General features: G+C 35.0%; 1 protein-coding gene across 5 annotated transcripts in view; it reads right to left on the minus strand.

Moving 5' to 3' along the window:
• ATP2B2 (ATPase, Ca++ transporting, plasma membrane 2) overlaps positions 1-23,154 on the minus strand; it is a 194,570-nt gene that overhangs the window by 8,573 nt on the left and 162,843 nt on the right. For 4 of the 5 annotated variants that reach the window (XM_010584463.1, XM_010584461.1, XM_010584460.1 and 1 more), the window contains 4 exons: positions 21,289-21,502; positions 17,205-17,416; positions 13,963-14,070; positions 9,951-10,133 (listed from right to left, as the gene is read on the minus strand). In XM_010584463.1, coding sequence (XP_010582765.1) covers positions 9,951-10,133; positions 13,963-14,070; positions 17,205-17,416; positions 21,289-21,502 — 717 coding nt within the window. Of the gene's footprint in view, positions 1-2,890; positions 3,499-9,950; positions 10,134-13,962; positions 14,071-17,204; positions 17,417-21,288; positions 21,503-23,154 lie in introns of those variants that run through there. The other variant, XM_010584458.1, reaches the window with a different exon arrangement.

The following is a 23,154-nucleotide window of genomic DNA, read 5'->3' on the forward strand; positions in this document are numbered from 1 at the left end:
TGTGCATATTAAATACGTGTGCATATTTAGGTTGCATTTAAATAGATTTTTCTACTTTTATCAGAGTATATAAAATGACAGATTTCAATTTGCAGAAATTTTCACTATGTTTATTTAAAGCTGCAACATTTTTCAAGAGATAAGAGACTCAAAATATGGACCTCATTGTTATCAATTAATGCTGACATCCAGAAATTTGTTATTTGTTACTGGCAAAAACACCATGACAGCTAAAAAGCATCAGTATAACTAGGAAAACTTTAGTACTGTAGCAAATGCTCCTTTGCATAAATTGCTTTTAATTAAGGTATTGCACAATCCTATGAAAGATTTGAATGTGCTGTATTTATGAATAGCTGAAAATTTCAAGTAATAACTTGCTAATCTGTTTCACAAACTACTGCAGATGTGGCTGCATTTGGCAGGCAGATTTCTTTTTAAGCATTCACTAACCTTTGAATCAAACATTAATCTACCCAAAAATACTAGAACAAAACCCCACTTTTTAAAAATTTCAAAATGTTGTTATAAATCTGCAGAATAAATCTCATAGATTGGTGAGGTGTAACAATGAACTATGTATTAAAAAGCTATACAATTAGTAAAGAACTGCATAAATACTCTGTTGAATTAGACTTACATGTTCTTATTGATAGAGCATCATGTGATTCTTGTATTTTTCATTAAGTATTCATGTCAGAACCTCTGCATTTTGGGCACCCAAAATACACCTGAAATATTCCAATTGTTGCAACATGTTGAGCACCATTTCTCTGAAAACAAACCTGCCTGACAGTGTCTCATATTGGGCCTTTTCAAGTATTAGACCCTTTTGTCTTTGCTATACCCTTAAGGTTTTCCCTTGATACTCCCCATAATATATTTACATATGCAATATTTTAAGGATTCCTGAAGACAGAGAAAGGCTTCAAAATCAGAGGTACAATTATCCCATTATTCCCTTCCACCCCATATGAAGAAGATAATGATTTATGTTTTAATTCATTCTGAGAGCTAGGAGAAAAGAAGTCAGTCCTGTCCCACCATATACATTTTAAGCAAGGAGCTGAAAAGTAGACCTAGGTGTGCATTTTGCAACTGAAATTTTCTCAGAAAATCCCAATTCACTAACACATACCTCATTTCTATGGAATTTGGATTAGGAAAGGTTTCCCTGGCTCTGGAAGATGAACAACCAACTGTAAATACCCAATTTAAAAATAAAAAACAAATGTTTTTTCTTTGCTTTTTCACTGGCATTCATTAGGTTTGTGTCGTTGTATTAGTAAATCAAAACTTTCCCTAAGGGTTATAATTTGAAGGACACACTAGTTTGATACTAAACAGACATTATATTGCAGTCATAAAATACTAACAGGCCAGAATAACCACTTTAAAAGGCCCAATCTCTAATTTTCCTCTGCAATGGAGATACCTATCTCTGGGTAGCTTAACAAATCAATCATATATTTTTTATTTTACTGAATAAACGTAAGTATAACTGATGAGCTCTGTAGACCCATTTTATTTTTCCAAATAGAAATTGACATCAAAGACGGTAGCAGATTATGCTTTCTTCTATTAATCAATTTCAGCCCATAACCTAGTAAGGCCTTTGTCAAGATGCAAGACTGTTCAATTCTTAGTTGCTTTGCTGCAATGGAGAAAATAGGGAAGATAAATTGACTATTTTGATTTTATTGGATCTACCCTTTCAGACTGCTAGCTACAGGATGTTATTGAAACATTTACCACAGCAGAATGAGTTGCTCTGTTTTCTGCTCAAATGTAGAAATGCTATTATGGAAAATTGTTCCCTGGATTACAGGCTGGTTTGTGTGTGGTGTTTTGTGCCTTGCTCAGTGTGGAAATGAGGTAACTTTGGTTCTGAGTTCTCAGAAGCAGGGTACAGTGCCTGTGGCACAGCAGTGGCCTGTAGCTCAGTGACTTTGCTTCTATTGATCGTGCTTCTGCCCTGAAATGGTTGGTGCTGTTGGAGTAGACGTTAGCAGGCCAAACTTCCCAAGAAAAGACAGGAAAAGTTATAAATTTTCTCCAAGGAGCAACTGCCAAAGTTGGAACCTTAATGGCTCTTTGGGTTCCTAGCAAAAACAAAGTTTCTCCTTTGCCTTTTAATTCCAGCAAAACTTCTAATGCATGTCTAAATGCTTGATGGTCAAATACTGAGGGGGGTTGCACTCAAACTGAATGGAAAGGTCAAGATTCTTTTTTCTGCAGGAGTTCTGCAATCTTATTTCCTTCTCTTGCCTGCTTTGTCTCTGTTTGCCTTCCCTCTCTCCATTGGCTAGACAGACAAGACTGGCTTCTTGTCTGTTTGGCCAACTTTTCACTGAAACTTGCATAAGGAATATACTGCATTATTTTGTAAAGTAAGTGACAAGCTTGTAAACTGAGTTCTATCAATTTAAATATACTTTTAATGCTGGCTATGCTGTAAAACAAAATAGCTACTTACAGTCCTGAATAAATAAAAATATAAAAACAAAGTTAGACCTGTAAGAGTCTTCCTGAGCAACTGGAATTTTACTGTTAGTGAAGCAGCCCTTTCTTATTATCTACTTCAAAGTTTTTATTCACTTCACTACATCTTCACTGGATGCTTGTCTGCATCTAGAAGAAAGCTGTGTCAGGATTTCAGTGTTTAGAAACCTGCTTCTTCTAACAAAGAAATTTGTTACCACATTTATTTTGTTGTTTCAACGCTGTCCTTTAACTTGTCTAGCTCCCTCCTTCCTTAATGCTTACCTCCCAGTGAATTTAGAGATAACAAATATATTCTTTCACCATTCATGTAAACCTTAATCCCTTAGCCTTGCATCATAAACTAGATTCTCTATTTCCTTGTTCCTTTCTGTACCTGTGCTAATTAGAGCACATCTTTCTTGGACATGAGCAACCTATATTAGACACAGTCTTCCAGATGGAATGATCCTTTTTCTGACAAGCTGTATTGCTTCATATAAGATATTTGTAGAATTGCTTAAAGTACTTTTATTTTATAAGCAGTAGAAAATATATCCAATGAGATTGAGAAAACATGACACAGAAGCCCCAAATAAAATCAGAATCTCCATACACTGGATAAAAAAATTACTAGAAATTCCTGTCCTAACAGTAAGTTAACAAAACTTGCAATGAATCATGGAGAGTATCTACTGTACACAAAGTAATCATGTTATGTGTTTCGGGGTATGTGTAAACTAATAACAGGACAAGATGGGAAAGGGCAAAGTAGCTTAGTCTGAAATGACTGCTACGTAAGTTGGCATCTCTGTAGGTCTGATGCATTAAGAATACACACTCACGCCCAGCCGCAGCAGCAGATGTGCTGGTAGGAGAGGAAAGAGCATTGGATAACGATACGTGACTAGGGCTAGAAATATTGGTTACATCCTGGGTCTGGCTTGTGACGGAGGACTGTCTCCTTAGAGCCCCCTGAAAGGAAGTGCCACTCTTGAAAGTATTGACTACTTCGATCTGTAATGGAGGAAAGAATGAGACAAGTTGCTTAAAGTATGGATACAGTTGCATAACTGACAGGAATAATAATGAAAAACAATAAATCAACCGTGTACACAGTTTTACTTCAATTGAAAGAAATACTTTTAAGTGTTCCTTTTAATGTTTTTAGACATCAAATGATCCAAATTTTCTGCCTGGATAAAATGAAACAGCTCCATAGGAGGCAGTGGAGCTGCATCAGTTTAAACAACTAGAAGATTTGAAATAACAATCTTTAAAATTTAAACTATTTTATTTATACATAAATAAAGTAAATAAAACTGGAATACTTGATATAACTAATCTCCACTTTTTTCCTACTGAGAATAAAATTACTTTTTAATTGCTCTCTGGGTGTTCTTCCAAAGGGAAGAAAATTCAGACACTTAATTGGTATTTGGGGGGAAGGGAGGGAGGAAGGATGACAGGGACGACACCTAAGCAAACCAAAAAAACCTTTACAATATTCAAAATACAACTCAATTTTGTCTACAAAAACAGGGTTGTCACTATACTAGCTTGATAAAATAGAAAGTGTTCCAATATTTTATCTTTTTCTATAATGAAAGTTTGTATAAATTAAGCATAATGAATTAATATTGGTCTTTTATAACTACAGATTTTAAAAGATTAATATTGTATCTTCATACAGAGCACTTAAAATCACACAGAAAATTATGTGGAACTGGATTGACTTTTGCAGCAATAAAATTAAAATTTTCTAATTGTTATTTTCATATGTCTATGGTACACACTGATATATCCATCCTGAATACCTTCCCGAGCACTTTATTCATCACCGCAGAAGATGAGTTAAAAAAAGAGCTGAGTATTTCAAGGCATCCCCTGTCACCAGTATAACCCAATAAAAAGCAGGCTCTGTGTACAAATGTAAAGCCAGGGATTGGCAGTAGATAATATCAAGGAGTAAATATATTCTACAAATCCCTACACACCAGTATGTCCTCTTTGTTACATTAGTACAACCACAATATGACAAAGCAGCAGTAGTAGTATCAATTAGAAGAATTCAACCAACTACTTATTTGAAGTAACCCACTGTTACCAGATTTGTATCTTGCAACCCAGATTTCTGAAGATACACAGCCTAGAAAGTAGCTAGGAGAAGGTAAAGTGGTATATTTATCACTTAAAACAGCACAAATCTTGGTGCAAGCCCTCCTAAATTTTCCAAGTTGAAAGCACTGTAATAAATTGGCTAACATTTTCTGGTGTGATCAGTCTTAGGAATAAACAAATTCTATATGGCTTCATCTTTAATAGTATGGCTGTATCCCCTCCAATAATCTTAACTTTGGACATCATTGTTTATTTTCCTGCATGTTTTTATGGGAATAATCATATCACAGCCAGCTGTAAAAGGGAGCAAAGGTTACTACTGTAAAATTGTCACACTGAATTTTTACTATACAAACATGAAACAGCTGATTTGTTCACTGACCCACTATTTGAGAGTCCTGTTTACACCACCTATTTGAATGTGCACACTAATAGACATACGGTATTTAGTAGTCATCACAACATTTCACAGCTTTGCTCTCAGTGTTCTCTGCAGCAGACTTATTCTGAATTACAAGTCCAATACAAATATCACAGTACAAAAACACAGTATCAGGTGAGTTAGCAAATGGAATAGGGGTACAAGTGAATCATTAGCTAAGGTTCACATTGGCATCTAGAAAAAAACATATGGCTCAAACCATTGGTTATATATTATATACTCACCTGAAACGTTCACTGTACAAAAGTAGAATTAAATACAGATCTTGGGTTTTCATGATCACCTGAACACAGGTGACAGAGCACTCTTCAAAAGAGACCATTCGAAAAAGATTTTAAAGACTCTTACTGAGAGCATGAAGTGTGTATCACTGTGGAAGACACAGATGATAAATCCTAAGCCAAAGGGCATTTCTAGATGTACAAATGTCTTCCTAATAAACTGAAAGCAAAGACCTTAGCAGAAGAGTGAAAAGATAGGGGAAGATCTGTATTTAATAGTTTCTCCAGAGAACAAGAATTACAGGTGTGTAATTGACTCGTCCTCCTGAAGAAAGTAACTACAGATCTTAATGGATTTAATTCATAGGAGGAGGATGACAACCTTTTCAGAATCTTAAAAGCTGAACATACAGGGCTGTGCTCTGTCTGAAGCCAAGAAAGAAGAGAAGAACTTGGCCCAAAAGTTTATCTTCCAAAAACAGAAAACAACAAAGAAGAAAGAGCTCATAGAAATAAATAAGTAATGCATTTTAAATTAAGACCTATTTTTTTAATTACAAAAGAATGCATTTATTTAGAACAATTCAAGTTGTTAAAAAGGAGAAAGTAAATGATAAGTCATACATCATGAAAAGTTAGAAAAATTTCCAACAAAATATGGGATGCAATCACGTTTTGATTATAGGCCTTCAGGTAGAGAAAAAAAATACTGTCCTACATTTGAAGCTTATTTGTAAGGTTGAAATTTTTCACCTCGCTCTCATTTTTCTGTATTTTCTATACTCTAGAAGATCCATATTTTTGATGTACACACAGCTAATAAAAATATGTGATTAGCAGTTTAAAAAAAAAAACACAAACAAAAAAACCCCAACAAACAAAATGGTCTTATACTAGTAGAATAGTCCTGGCAGAACAAACATTTTTCTGATGTTTAACACAGAACAGATTTTCAGCAAGCATTTCTGTTGTCATTAATGTTAACAGGACCCAGGTCTCATTCACCTAATCTCCAACCAGAATATTATTTAAAAAAAAAAAAAAAATCTGCATGAAATAAACCAGTTTCCACTCCACTTACACTGGGCTACTGCAATGGTTTTTTTTTATTAAAAGCTATATGGAAAGCCATAAAATGAGGTGCTAGCTTTTTATCTAAGTTCAAAACCACTTGCCAGGAGTGACTTTCATTGCTATAGGATTTGCATTGGTTCAAGAGAAAAGTTTTAATGCAGAAAGGAATGGAAAGAAAATGCAGTACAGCACCTCTATGTATTTTTTTAGTATCTAAGGAGTAATAATCTTTTTTCAGTAGCAGTTAACATAGCACCTATATATTTTTCAGTTTTTGCTTTTATTCTTAAAACATTTCTAGACAGTTATTTCTCACCTTAAACAGATAAAGCAAAGTGAATTAAAGCAAGAATGAAGCAGAGGAGGAAAGAATCAGGCCCAGTGTTGTAAAAATCTGACATGTAGCTTGAAAAGTTTTCAAATCTCCACACTTCACGATTTTTCCATACTCAAAGGCGAGGTAACTAGAGAAACTTTTCAGTATACAATTTAAAATGATGCAATGATTTTTGGTGTTACTCAGATTACACAGTTTTGCCTGAAGGTGAACTTGCTGAACTTTCCAAAGGCTATTAGATCTGCCAAGATGGTATGGTAAGTCTTGTCTCTTCCTTCAGAACGAAGAATTTGTGAGAACTGCAATAAAGACTTGGAAAAATTTGCTGAAAACCAGCAGAGGCTGAAAAGTCCTGTCTTTTATGCAATTTGAGACCACTTTTATATCTTTCTGAAACTTGCATAACCAGAACAAGCCATTTGTGAAACTTCCTATGTCAGTGATCTGAGACTGCTATCCAGTAAGGAAACACTCTTCCATTCAGAGGAGGAGAACATGCATCCATCCAGAGAAGCCCTATAGTATATTTATAAGACAACAAAATATCTAAATGAACAGAAGCAGACAAAAAAAAAAAAGAAAATCAGAAGTAGCTAGCCAGTCGCTTCGACTTAGTTATGTGCATTTTTCATACACCTTTCTTTAAAGTAAATTCATGCATGTCTTCATAGAAATATGCCTGACATTTCAGTATGAAGAATCAACAATGGCAATCCTTTCTCTGGTGACTAGGTTTGAACCCTCTGTTTTGAGAGGGCATGAAAAAGAAAAAAATGTCTTTAGTACTGCAAAGTTTTTGTCAGTTTGGATGAGTTTTTACTGGAGCATTACAAAGGAAATCTGTCAGTTATCTGAAAAAAAAAACCCCCCTATCATAGATTCTTTATAACTGTTTTAGGAGTGAAGGCTTTTGTTGAGTGCTGTGGCTATCCGTCCAATAATGACTGAATAGAAAATAAGCAAAAATAAAGGTAATCTAGTAGACAGCACAAGCGTATGTTGATGCAAACTGGTCTTGTTAGGATTTGAATGATCAATCTAGTCATGAGAGAGTCTAGAGTTTATTCCTAATCTTACTGTCATCCTCTTATATATATAAAGTGAGGGGATGCTCTACCTTCTTCTTCCGCATCTCCAGAAGTGCATTAGACATCAGAGGATTCTTGCAAATCCTCCAGCTCCCCAAGGATGCTACAGACATCCTCATCTTCTTCCATCAACTCTTCTTTAGCTGGCTTCCTGAGAAATGTAGTACAAGTGTATGAATTCATTTGGATGGGTCATAACACACAGAGCATCCAAATGTGCTCAACTCAAGGTCCATCCAACAATGGATCTAATTTGACCTGCATATAAGTTCATCACTCTCCAGTGGACACGTTGGAACTTTTTTGAATCTGTTGGCCCATTTCCTTTTTTCATTATCATTCCACAGATGTGAAATGGATGTAAAAATCAGTCACTGAATAAACAAAATGAGAAAAACAATCACAGAGGCCTCTTGGCAGGAGAGAAGCAATATATCCTACTGAAGATATTTCTACAACTAAGAGCAGAAAGGAAACTAAGAATATGGATGTTAGCAAAGAAACATAATTAAAGTTCATTTTGTTTTAAATAGTATAAAAGAATAATAATTTATCTGTGAATTAAATGGACAAAGAACTAAAAGCTACCTCTCAGACTAGAAAAAGAACTGAAAGGATGTAATTTGCTTTTTTGTGCTTGTAGCTGTTTGCACTCACCACAACCAGAAAGACATCCTGACAGAAATGCCAACAGACAACACTCCTCCTATAGCCATCAGGAAGAAAAGAATGCACATTTAGAGGTCATCTTTTCATAAAGATCACCATTACCTGGGCACCTGTTTGTCACCTTTTTACTGTGACAATTTGAATTTTCTCTAATGATGAGTGCTCCTGACTCAATAGAGTCAAGACACACAACCTCAAAGCTGAAGATCCGTATTTAATTACTTACCACAGAACCTTCAGAATTTACCCAAACCCTTAATCTCTCTCATGGCAGTTTCCACTCTCTTTATTTTTTGCTCTGCAGATGCACTAAAGAGACCTAACTGTCCTAGTTTAAGTTAACTGCGTTCCCTCATTTTTTTCTAAAATGCATGGCTGCCTCTCTTTGTCCAGGAAAAAAATGTATCGATTTGTAGATGGGAAAAGGAGAAAGTACTGTTTATCTTAAAGACAATAATCAAAATCTTCTGAGATAAAAATGTTTTTTAAAAGGTTCTTTAAAGGAGAAAATATTTTTCTTAATTATTCACCTCTTTTTCTTGTAAGCATCATGTAAAACATTCACATCTGATATGGAGAGTACATATCTCTTTCAGAGCTGCTCTCTTCTGCAAGCTGGCACAAACAGTTGATCTTAGAAAGATCAAGTAGAGAGCACTAGAGTGCTATAAAACATGCTACTTCACTGCAATGAAAAAGGCAAAATAGTTCAAATAATTTTTTTAGCACTACAGGACAAATTTTACTAGATATCCTAATCTGTACTATATTAGCACCATGATGCAGTGCAAATATTTAGTACATAAAAAAAATGCCATGGATTTTTGTATTTAGCAAAAGTTGGGGGTTTTTTAAATAAAAAGATAGATATGTCTAAGAAATCATCCATACTAGCCAATACATACATTTCAATATTTAATGGATGCTTAGGCCCTTACTACTAAAAATAAATCCAGAACCACATTTTTCATCACCTAATAGGAAAGAAAATAAATTCCTTTTAATCATAATACATATATGGTAGTGCCAGAACAGAAAAGATTTTTTTTTTTAATCAAATGGTACTTTTTACTTTAGACTCAACAATTTAAATTATTCTGTTATTGCAGAAGTGGCAGCAACAATGTATTTTTGACAAAATAAAACAGTATGTTTTAGAAAGCCTTCATAACATTTGGTAGCCATTGGCACAGTAGCATTTTCTAAGCAGCACTATTTTATGAGCTGTCATCACTGAAATAGAATGTCCATTCACAGTTCTTAAAAAAAGTATTCCTATTTTTGCATATTATAATTTTATAACCTTTTCACTTTATCTCTTCTGCTGTACAAACACACCTTTGTTCAATTCACCTATTTTGCTTTTTCATGTGTTCCTCCTTTGAAAACAGTAAAACAATTAACAAGTACCTTTGTTCACACGCACACTCTCTAGCTTTCCTTATAACATTATCTTGCCTTGATCAAAGATGAAGCATTTTTTTTCTAGACAATGTGGGCATTTACTTTTAGCATACCTGGGTTTGGATTCTGTTGAGCCCTCTGAACCAGAGAATTTGTCCACGTCGAAGTTCTCTCTCTGCATGATCAATTTCTTCAACATCTTCATTGAGTTCTTCTTCAGGGACCTCCTCCTTCTCAGTGAGCCTCCCTGCCTCCTTTAAAAACTTTAGCCTACTTGTTGGGATGGTTGCAATGACCTAAAATTATAAAAAAGTACTGAAAACATAAGCCTCATTCAATAACAGTAGTATAATAATCTGCTAATTACAAAAGAACACTGATATTTTAATGAGATGTATAATCTTTCAGGAAAGCTCAGATAAGCATATTCATAATAGTACTTTACACTTATACAACTCCATTTTAGTCCAAAAATACTTCGTTTACTGTGTAAACAATTAGCATTATTTGAATCATTAAACCACATTAGCAAAACACAGCTATGGAGCAAGTTTAAGGCTGGGAAAAATGTTATCCTTTCGCAAAAAACTAAAAGTTGATGTAAGTATTCAATTGTAATTATTTAAAGAAAACTTATCAAGACTGATATTTCTGCAATTTGTTTGGATATTGATAATGACTTATAATAATCTAATGTATGTTAATGTTAGCTAAAATTAGTTGCACCTCATGCATATAAATCTTCTCACACTACATTGGTTCAGGTATTCAGATTCCTTTTGTTTTAGCAAGTTGAAATGCTTTTCTCAGCGTTTATCAAAAATGAGGTCTCTGAAAGGTGTGGTTTTGACTCACTGTTGGACTTCTTATAGGGTTCTCTCTTACTCTGTGTTCTTATTACTAATAAACTCTGATTAACTCAGCCCCTCTTCTTATACTGTTTGTCCACCAAAGTGGTCCTTGGAAGTAATTAATACAGGACATGGCTAATAATCTTAAAAAATTCACAAATACTATAGTTAGACAATGTTATAACACAATTGTTTTAAATAAATCTCAGTGTTACCCTCTTGGGCAGTCATTTTCTCTTTGTTCTGATTTCTTTTGTCAGCTTGAAATATGAGCATATGGCTATTTAAACAGGATTACCTGGAACATATTGAATGCTTAAGAAAAAAACAACTCCTGCAAAGTTAACTATTAGACCCATTTAGTAAAAAAGTGCTGCAATTTTCTTTTTTGTTTGTCTTTGTTTCAGCAGTGAGCAATCACATCTCTGAAGCCCAAATGTGTGAAAGATGGAGACAGAATTGGACAGTTGCAGGAAAGTTGGTGAGGATGTATCTTACAGTTTTGGAAAACTGGAATGGATATAGTGAAGACACATGAAAAGGCACCAAATATTTTCAGAATGAAAATAAACTGTTGAGTTTGCTGAGGGTCTCCTTGAACTTCATGATCCACAACTCCACTTATATTATTTTTAAAGATAAAGAAATGTCAAAATAAACCCAGTTTGTATGCTACTACCAAACCTTTTTAAAATGCATTTTGGGTTTTGAAAAACAAGATGTAAACTTGGAAAATTAATGAAATAGTGTGACACGAGCAAAGACAGAACAGGATAGAAAAAGAAAAGGTAAGTGCTAGTCATTTAAGTACTTACTGAAATTCCTTCAGCTTCCCAGCTTTCAAAACACTATAATGCCAATACTTTACCAAAAGAAGCTACTTGAGACTGTTTGGTACCTGATGAAACTGATGGTGATAAAGTACTTACAAGACAGTACACATAGAAACAACTGTATTTGGTACTGATTCTGTGCAATAGAACATACCTCTCCTTCACGACCTCTCTTAGCCAGGCTGATAGATTCTGCTCTAGTTCTTTTCTTAGGGTCTTACATGTCTTTTTGTTTGTTCACTTGTCTTCCATATCTGCAGATACCTGCCCAGCTCAGGTAACAGCAGACTCAATAGACTGGAGGTAGATTAAGGAACTAAATATTATGCCCAGGAAAATTATCACAGTTTTTAAAAGTGATCAATAATTCTGGGAATGTAACATGAAATATTTTAGAAAGACTTGGTTTTCAGAAGTGATGAGGGCCACCTTTCAGAAAACTGTCCTTCAAAGCATCACAGATTGGCTTCCTAGAAATTACATCTTAAATCACTTCTGTAAGTGCCAATGTTAACATCCAAACTTGGAAATCTTGATTGGTTTTAGTGGTTCACAAGAACAGCAGGTTCAGGAGACTGATAAAACAAAGGGATAACAAATTTGTTTTGTGCTGAACTAGAATTAGTCACAGCAAGAGAGAAAAGGCTGAGAAGGAAGAGAAGAACCTCTTCTAAAGGAAATGAAGTCTCTCTTACTGTAGAGCTCCATGAAGAGAGGACTTGCTAGAGCCTGTAAATCATGTAAATAACGCAGTTTTTTAGCTTGTGTTTTTCTTTTTTGGTCACTAAATACTGGCCACAAAAGAAAGACACCCCCCCCCATTTCCTTTATGTAAAATTGTAGTCTTTTCAGTGATTAAATTGTTGAGGTATTCCAATACCAGTTTTAATTTAATGGCTAGGCTCTTGCATTAAGGCTTGGGCAACTATGTCCATCTTCAAATAGAAAACAGATGTTGGTATTATTCTTAGTTTTCAATGGATATGTAATAACCACTCATAACAAAATTTAGAAGCCAAGTAGCACATTGATCAAAGGCTGTGGGAAAGTCTTCACAGCTGAATAATATAATAAAACAGCTAGGATTTTTCTCCCTTTCTCTGCTTTTATTCTCCCCTCTCAAAGTTGGTATTTTCCAATCAGTTGAAAACAAATCTTTTCTTTCCAAGAATTACCAAACTGATTCTAGGTCTTCCTCCTGCAAGATCATAAATCAAATCCCATCCTCAGGTAATAATTACAGTAAAACAATCTAATAGTGGTGGTTTTCAGCAACATATGCATTAAAAGCTGTTATGACTCTGAGCTTATTTCTTCAAAAAAATCTGAGGCCCCACTGTCCAAAAAGTTTTTTTTTTCCATAAAAGAACAAATAATCAGTTTTGAAAGCTAGCATCTATTCATTATAATACCTTCAGAACCATTCCAGTATTCAATTGCAGTTGGCAATTTCTTGCCTGTTTCTTCAAAGTGGCAAACTAGTCGATCTATATGTATCTCTACATCTGAGAGGCAAAACGTAACTTCATATTTTTCACATATTTTTTACTGTGTCAGGTGGCATCAACATAAATACATTAATAATGCATTCAAAAATGTAAAAAAATAACATTTGCAATATGTTTATATATAAAAGAATATTGTAGTATTTTAACAATACTGATTGTATCTGTATTATTATTTCCAGACAGATAATCACATAACTTACTTATCTCATTGACACTTGTTTTTACATCTATATATAATTTTATATTAGCTAACGATGACACAGGTTGTAGCAGAATTTTAAAATTACATATGAATTAAACTGCGCTTTTCTACAACTATTATAGGAAAAAATCATTTTTCTTTCATTCCCTCTTCCATCCTTTGCACACAGAATTAGGTGGATGGAGGATCACTGCTGGTGTATATTAAATGCACTTAGTCCTATGTCAGTAACAAGGCTACTATGGATTGACAGAATGGCAGTTTCAGCAAGGGAATGAGTGGGTTGACATAGAACTGGAACTTCTTTTCACTTTCAAAAATTTGCCATGGCTGAACATAGACAGGATACATTGGGTACTCTATTGCAGGAAAGGTTACAGTGCATTTGCCCTTACTATACTTCTTTTGTGACTAGAGGGCTAGGTTATGAATCAAACGTCTTTCATGAAAAAGCCTAACTAAAGACGACCTTGGTGATAGCACACCCTGCTTAGGAAAAGAAAAGATATGAAAATTAACAAAAATCAAAAGGAACACTGGGCTAAATTATCCTTACTACTATATCTATTCTTGAAGTACTTAGAGAGCACCCTGTATTTCACAGTGTGTGCTAAATACAACATTGTGAGAGATCAAAGAAACAACAGTACAGTAGGATTAGGAGCAATATCAGATCTTTGATTGGTTTATAAAAACAAAAGAAAGAAATCTGCATATTCCTGAATGCTTACCTGACCCCATACAAGTTCTCCTAATCCAATAAATACACACCACATCCACTGGTCAAGCTGCAGGGGAGAACAGCTGAATGGTTTTCCTCCAAACTGGACAATTACTATCTACAAAGAAAAGCAGAGAAGAAAGGGGGTAAATATTTTCTGGGGAAAAAAACAAAACAAAACACTCCACCCCCAAAACCCCCAAATGCCAGCAAAAAAACCCCAGCAACTTTCAGTCATGTTTCAATCGAGATTTTACTTGATCTTTCTACTTATTACAGCTCTGCTGGTTTGATTCCAACATATTTTACCAGTAGAATAGTCAAACATATTATTATCAATCTATTGTTTAGTGGACTGAATCTAAAGAGTACCTAAAATCAAAATACTATCTTATATTCCAAATATGTCATTTGACACTCTTAGGTGGCACTAAATCAAGTTACCAGAAAGACATTTTTGGAACCCATCCAGCAGAAGCTGCAGAATCCCAGGCACTAAAAAAAAATCAAACCATGCAAATTTATGCACACTGAATTAAAGATCAGAAAAAGCCATACCAGTTCAGACTAAGGCTTCCTTAGCCTCATAGCTAACAACAGTCATATGTGAATGCCCAGGAAGAAAGAAAACAGGACTGTCCCTGTGTGTTCTCCCAGGTTCTGAATATTCTCAGCTGGGGATATGTTGACTCTGACGTAGTTTATTTTGGAATGTCCATTGCATGAGAGATTTTTCCCTCTAATTAACATTTATTGTACACTTATAGCGTGTTATCATGGATAGACTGATAGTATACCAAAATCTAGTCCTGTTGGAGAAAGAGGGTGGGAAAACCACACACCTTGCAGCAGGATAACCAACACACACTGAATCTGAACAAGTTTCAAAGCCTGATTAGACTGAGAAGGTTTTGCTAACTGAAAATCAGTTATTATTGATATTTTGCAGTAGTGCTGCTGCAAAACCAGCAACCTGAAAGCACAAGCCAGAGATTTAAACTGTCAAAGGCTGCAAACCAGAAATTCAAAGTAATTTGTCCAGTCTAAGATACAAAATAACACAAATACATAAAGTGGTTGCTTTCTTGTGTGAGTGAATAAACACAAACTATGAACACAAACTATTCCATGTGAAGTCCAAATACACAGAAAGAAGGAAGGGGACAGAGAATGGAAGGCAGTGGATAGGAAACGGGAAAATGATTGGAGAGAGTAAGGAAAAAGGAGGAGACAAAACAAAAATTGTGAATATGATGCTAAAATTCTAAGAAAGAAATTACAACTCCATATTGAGAAATTTCTAAATACTTTATAGTAGGTATGGCATATTTTAATCCATCTTCCTTCACAGTGAAAATTATTTATTTATTCTGAAAGCAGAGAAAGGAATTAAAAAAAATGAAAGAAAGCTATTGCTTGTCTGAGGGCAGCAGTGGTAACTACCCTTTTATTTCTCAGGCTGTTGCAGCTCTCACAGAAACACTTTCTGATCCTTACTGAGGATGCATTGTAATAGTCTCCATATTTTTCACTTGGAAAATTTGGCCACTGCTGCTGCCTTTTTTTCTTTTTGGAGGGGTTTAGGAGGAGGACTAAATTAAAGTAACTAACAGTTAATGGAACTATTGCACTCAAAGATGAAATATCAAAGCCAATTAGTCTGTACTTCACAGAAAGTGGAGTAGATACATATAGAACTAAGAAACCTTTAAATATGAAATAAAAACACTTCTGTAATCTCCCATTATCCATCTACATAATCCAAGCTCCTGGAGACAATCTCTTTAGCATGAAATGCTTGGCTCACACATCCAGCTGTTAAAACACACGCCAAAATAATAACTACTTTTCTGACATTGCTTCAGCAAGCAACATTATGCAAAGCTGTATTTCCACAATGTAATAAACAAAGTGGAAAATTAATAGAAAGATTAACCTTCTATTGTCCCTAGAAAAAATATCTGATTTTAAAAAGATACTTAAAAGCAAGTAAGAGTCACAGCCTAAGTACTCTTATGCTACAATGTCCTTTTTGATTTACTGTGAGTGCAAACCTAGTGCTTTGAACTGTGCACTTAAGTATTTCAGCTACTAAGAAAGCAGGGAAGAGGGAGTAAAACCAGCAGCTGATTCAGAAATGTGGCTAGCAGCTAGATGACACTTTTCCTTCAGCCAGACAACTGAGTACAGTAATGCCTAGAACTAAGAAAACATCCTCAAACACTATCCATGATTAAAAAAAAATAAATTAGAGATGATTGTAAATTTGTCAGGCCTCTCCTAAAGGCATTTTAGTTCATGGTAGTAAACCCATGGTTTTGAACTAGCTGTTAAAAGACCATCGCTATCAAGTTCTACTACCAATCACTGGTGCCCTTTCTCCCATACTCAGTTTGAGTGTTTCCCCTTCCTGTTTCAAACCACTATAGCCCAGATTCAGATAGATCTATCCTCCTTCTTACTCCTTCCATGAGAAAGGTCCCAATACAGATAGCTTCCAGGATGCCATTCCAGAATTGAGCAATAATGTCAAGATAGAAATAGCTCAACTCTAAGCAATTGTGAGGGCTGCAGTAGACTTCAAAAAGGTAATGTCAAGCAGTATCAAGTACAGGATAGATGACAGCAAATGGATGCATACAGGAGCAGAAGAAGGACTTAGAGTTCATACAGCAGAAGAACTACAACTGTTTGGGAAAAGTGTGTAATTCTGTAATTATGTTCACATATGACTGGGACAGCAAACTCACAAATGAGATGGACGTGAAGAATTACTACCAAGAAGTAGTATTACCGAGAACATCAAGTAGCATTTGGCAGTGGCATTTAACCTCAGAAGAACAGAGCAGTGTTAGCTATTTGAAGGCTAATTTGTTTATTCATGGAGTAGTAAATTAATGTAAAATGCTTTATTGCTATTGTTTGGTATACTATTTAATAATTTATTCTAAAAGAATCAGTTACAATATCAACAAATCATGATGGCAGTTATGATTGTACATCTTCAGAATAATTTAAGATTTAACCTAGTTATAATAATCAAAATTTATGCTGTATTAGTATGGCTAAATAACATTTTCCATTACTGACAATTGTATTGATTGAGAAAATATGTGAAACCAGGTAGTTTACTATTAAGTGTGCTTCCTACAACATTTAGATTAAAAAAAACCCAAACACACACACACACAGAGAAAAAAACATAAGGTAAATTTCTGATGAATAGTTACTAATTCTTGCCCAAATCATTACCTGAATAGCAAATGTACCCAGTACAATAGTGCAAAAAATAGGATTTCTGAAGATGCCATCAAAGACATTTCTTTCACCATGGATTTTCCGTGCGTTGATTTCATTGAAAAGCTGCATCATGACAAAGGTGTTGAAGATAATGGTGTAATGCTCTGAAGGAGGAGAGTGAAGTGGTGCATTCCTCCCACTGTCAATCTTAAACATTTTCTCACCTGGGTATAAGACAAAAACAAAGGTTTCCACTAGAATAAATTAATCAAACTTAATTTTACATTTCCCTTGTTTGCTTTAGCTAGTTGCCTCCTGTGCTCAGTTTTACCAGCTTTCTTTCTGCACTTAGTGTAATACAGGCAGAATTTATAACACCAGTGAGCAAAAGACATCTAAACTTCCTGAGCAAGAAGCTTCTCAAATGATGACTTTTATCTAATAACTTAGTATACCTACACAAATAGTTTTCAGTAGTACTTTTTCTCTAACCAAGTGGTAATTATTCTAAGTCAATTCTTTCTGACGTATTGAGCACTTGAGACCATTGACAGTATGTTTGCGATTTTCTACAATAATTAGAAGCAACTACTCTTCAGCAGTTTTTACCAATTTGCTAATCCAGTGTGGCATAACTCTTGACAAGCATTCAAGAACATTAATTATAAAGAACACAGACTTTCCTGGTTTTAAATAGATTTGGCTTTGATCATTCTGCTAGTTTGCTTTGAGAGCACACCATCAGGCATTGCTCTTTATTTTGATAATTTTACTATCGCTTTCAGATCTGACCAATAAAAAAAGCAAGATACAACCCATAATGAGTAACTGTAGAAATGAGATAAGTTTTGAAAAGATACCTGCACCTAAGGAACCTCTTTTCTGATAGAATCATAGAATGGTTTGGGTTGGAAGGGACCTTTAAAGATCATCTAGTCCAATCCTCCTGCCACAGGCAAGGACATCTTTCAGTAGACCATGTTGCCCAAAGTCCCATCTAACCTGACCTTGAACACTTCCAATGATGGAGCATCCCCAGTTTCTTTGGGCAACCTGTTCCTGTGTCTCACCACTCTCATTGTAAAAAAAATTTATTTCTTATGGCCAGTCAAACCTAGCCTCTTTCAGTCTAAAACTGTTGCCCCTTCTCCTGTCACTACAGGCCTTGGTAAAAAGGCTCTCCCTGTCTCTCTCATAAGCCCTCTTTATACATTGAAAGGCTGCAATAAGGCCTCTCCAGAGGCTTCTCTTCCCCAGGCTGAACAACCCCAACTGTCTCAGCCTTTCCTCACAGGAGAGCTGTTCGAGCTCTCTGATCAGTTTTGTGGCTTTTCTTCTGGACCTGCTCTAACAGGTCCATGTCTGTCTTGTACTGGGGACACCAGAACTGGATGCGGTACTCCAGGGTCACAAGAGTGGAGTAGAGGGGGAGAATCACCTCCCTCAACCTGCTGGCCACAATTCTTTTTATGCAGCCCAGGATACAATTGGCTTTCTGGGCTGCAAGTGCATGGGCTGCCAACTCATGTCCGATTTTTCATCCATTTTCTTATAAGCAAAGTTTACAGATAACATACAGTTACTGAAAGAGGGCATTGTCTTAAAAGTAAGGATGGGGCATTCACATGAAAGCGTAAATAATGAATTAAATAAGACTAAAGAAGATTATCACAATACTACTCATTTTCATAACCAGTGTTTTGTTCATAAAACCAAATTAAAACTTGAACATTTTTCTGCTATTCCACTAGCATTATATTCAGAATTTCTGAAGAAAGAAGAAGAAAGGTTTCCTCAGGTTTTCTCCTGAGGTCGTTAATTCCATCAGCTAAGTTAACAGTGAGCGCTTTTTTTGCCTTGGGATATTTGAGCAGTTCATGTTCAAGTCACTGGTTATAATGAGCATGTTTCCAAAGAAAGAATTTGTCTTATAGTTTTATTGACAGAAAGTAGATTATGATATCACAAATATATCAGTAACACAATATGAGGCCACAAAACTTTGACTGTGAGAAAGCAGAGATTTTTTAGAAGATTGTACATCTCCAAAGAGATAAGCATTGGAAAACATTGCCCTTACTATATATAAACAATAAAGGAAAAAATTAATGAAAGCAAACAGATACCGTCATTTTTCTTTTATAGATACACACACACACATATTTATATACACACATTACATCAATTTGCTTTCATTCATACACTCACAAACACAAATATATGAATAATACTTTCCTCAGTGAGAGTACCTCTTCTTAAGTCTCTATTATTGCATCGCATCACTTAATTGGCAAACCAGAATATGCCACCATTGTGGAATGGCAGTGGTTAAACCCATACCTAGTTTTTATTTCCAAACATCTTCCAAAAGGCATTATAGTACATCAGCTTTAGTGTTTATTATGCCTAATTGCTGAGATTAAGATTTTTTTTTTATACTATAGTTTGACAGAACTAGATGGTGATTTCTGATGCACCTGATGTATCAAAGGCATTACTGTATGTTCAAACACAATCTATTTATTGCCACATCATAGAAAAAATAGAAGAACTTGATGTACTAGTCTCTACAGAAACCTACTACAAAAAAAATGAAGTATTAGTTGATCAAAATATAAATAATTCTCATTCATTTGGAATGTATCGAAAGACTGAGTTTAGAACATCATCTCACTGTAAAGCTGAGCCTCGTGGAGTTTAAAAAGGAAAAGACTGCATCTCCTAGGCTTATCAGAAAATTGGTTGGGCTGTGTCCTTCAAAGTATGCATGGGTTGTCTAGAGACACACAGAAGTAATTAGAATAGGGTGAAAAAGCCTAGTTTTCTTTTCATTTGGGCTCAGTATAAAGTATTTTAAACCATAGAACTCATCAAAAAGCCATTAAAACTCCCCATAAAGTTCACAGAAGTTCTCGTTCCAAGACTCATATCACATGAATTACCAAGTCCTTCTACACCCATTTCAAAGAATCTGAAATTACCATTCCCTTAGACTCACTAGACATTCTTAAAATACACTGCAAGCCTAACAATATTATAGACCGTCTCTCTTCAAAACCTGGCAATTATTTTGGTTTAAATAGCTCCACTGTAAACAGACCATCACGTCCTTTGTGCATTGCAAATAAGCAATTGTTTGTTAATACAATAAGCCAGTTATTGGTAAGGTGGAGCAAGACTCACAATGGAGCTCAAAAAATTCCTAAGAAACATAAATTTACATTTACAGCTTATATGGAAGTCTGTATATAAAGAAAAAAATCTGAAAGACAACACATGTAATTTAACAATGATGACATAGTGACAAGAACACAATACCCAATCAATAAAATTCCTTTCAGCGAGTTCACTTATTATTGTGGAGCAACAGAATCTATTATTAGCCCCTACTATTCCCTGCAGCAAGAAACATTCCTCCTCCTTCCCTCCCCTCTCCAAAATACAACCTATAAAAAGCATCTATTACTAGCAAGGCCTGAAGAAGAGTCCAGTAATCTAATAAATTGGATTTTTCCCCTTCTAATATCCATTCTAGATATTAAATGTCAAAACGGAGTGTTATTTGTATCACTTAATATTTGCTTATCTATACTACTTAAGATCAGCATTATTTCTTGACTATGACAAACATTTTGCTCCCAGTTAGAGCTTCTCCAGATATTGGTAAAACAGATCTTGATTTTTGTTTTGTCTTTTTAAATTCGTTGTTATGTGACTACTAAAGACAAGTCTCAATGAAATTTCAGTATAGAAGAAGCAGGCTAGATACTCCGATTAAAATGTAACCTTCTATCCTATGTTTTAACATAAACTTTTGCCAAAGCCCAAACCCACATTTTGTTAGAAGGCAAAAAAGCTCACTGTGGCCCTTCCCAATGTAAACAATATGTGAAAGGTGACTAAATCCCTCTATTGCATCTGTTGTGTTTCCCCTACTGTTTCCGATCCCATTAAACAGCTCGGTCCTGCTAGCTGTTTAACTATGACAGACTTAATATATGTGCATTAAGTGGCTACATTTAAAGCATTTTGACATGTCAGGCTACAAGACCTAGATGCTTCTAAACTAAGCAACAAGCCTAACAAACTTTCTTACCGACAAAAAGAAGTGTAAATATGAGAGTAAGCTGATAAACAGCGTGGCCCAGAATGTTCTTCATCATGGTACGGGATATAAGAGGTTTGTTCCTGCCATATGGCTTTCTTAGCAATAGAGCCTCTGTTGGAGGTTCGGTGGCCAAAGCAAGTGAGGCAAAGGTGTCCATAATTAGATTGACCCACAACATCTGTACAGCTTTTAGAGGAGAGTCCTGTGGAGACAAACCAGAAAGTTACATATTTCCTAGAAAAATAATTGCCATTTACTATGACTTCGTTTTGTCCTGTGTGACTGCAAGTAGTGCTGAAGACAGGATACTGAAATACATGGACCTTTGGTCTGACCTACTGTGACCTTTCTTATATTTCTTATGCAAGACCAGAATCACAGGAAGCACAGTGATCTGAGCAAAGATAAATTATTTCTCTCCAGTCATTTAAATCAGGAATATTTACAATCACACAATTCTCAAAAAGCACAACATTATCACTTTATAATACATTTTACAATACACTCTATTACTTCATGCATCATGCTTAAATTTTCAGCTGAATTTAGGTAACTAGACAATATAAGAGGGAGTTTCTTTTCTGGAAGATAAATTATACTGAAACGATTTAAAAAGTAATACTTCTTTTTACTATAACCTACTTTTCTTTCAGAAACAGCTTGATATTATTAAAAATTTATGAAACAATTACTGAGACATTTTAAAACATCTTACTTAAATAAGACCTTTTAAAAACAATAGTCATGAAAAAAATGCCTGATACTTGAATTTAAAAAATATTCTGAAACTCATTAAACTATATCAAATGTGCAAAAGTGAGAAAATCTTTATTATTTTACTGGGTAACAGGATAGCATATTTGAAACTATGGAACTGGGAAGACAAAAAAAACCCAACACAACATTACTACTTGTCAGGATGAGTATTTATTTTCTGAAGCAGATCGCCCACCGCTAGAAGGAGCTCTTTCCTCACTTAATTCAAGAAAGAGTCTATGGTCATATTACAGAGGACTTTACACCATGTTTAAAATAAAAAAAAAAAAACCAAAACGCCAAAACCCCAACAAAACAACCAACCAACCAAAAGTAAATAAATAAAGCAAACTAACACAAATCTCAGGAGAACTCTAGGTGACTGTCATAAAGTTTTGATTTGTAATTCATTGGGGCAGCTGTAATGATGGATGCAATTGCTTCAAGCAGCCATATCAGGAAAAATGAAGTACGTTCTTTTTTCGTATCTACACAATCTCCTATACCTTTAGACTGAATACAAAAGGGACAGCATTAGTAAGGTCTGCTTCCTGCTTCAAACAGACATTTTTATTAGGAAAATATCTCAAAAGTAATAAGGTAATAAGGTATCAGTATGACAAATTTTATAATGGAAGGGAGTTAATCTACAGTGTGAAAGTTGGAAGATCAGAGCTCTGTTTTTAAGCATTACATTGCCACGGTGCTGCAGTAGTGAAGCAAAGGAATTTATGGAACAGCATACAAGCCAAATCAAAGCAAATAAAAACACCTTATGAACTCTGTCCTTTTCTTCAAAGGGTTAAATGTTCATTTTTAATGAAATATTATCAAATAATGAGGGCCAATATCCATGCAGTATCCCAGGGACATATGGAGAACAGGGGTAAGTGATTTGGTCTCTTGTGGATCTGGTTTATATTCCAACCCTCCCTTGAGATAAAATATTTCCTCCTGAAAACATATTTTTAACACTCCTACACTTACACAAACTTTGATACATTTTATTTACAAAAGAATAGTCATTTTTGGCTTATTCAAAGGGATGGAGAAAAGCAACCTACTGTTTCTAAGTCTTACAGGTTGGCTATACCAGGG

Source organism: Haliaeetus leucocephalus, unplaced genomic scaffold, assembly GCF_000737465.1.
Source record: "Haliaeetus leucocephalus isolate CR32 unplaced genomic scaffold, Haliaeetus_leucocephalus-4.0 Scaffold984, whole genome shotgun sequence".
Lineage (NCBI taxonomy): Eukaryota > Metazoa > Chordata > Aves > Accipitriformes > Accipitridae > Haliaeetus > Haliaeetus leucocephalus.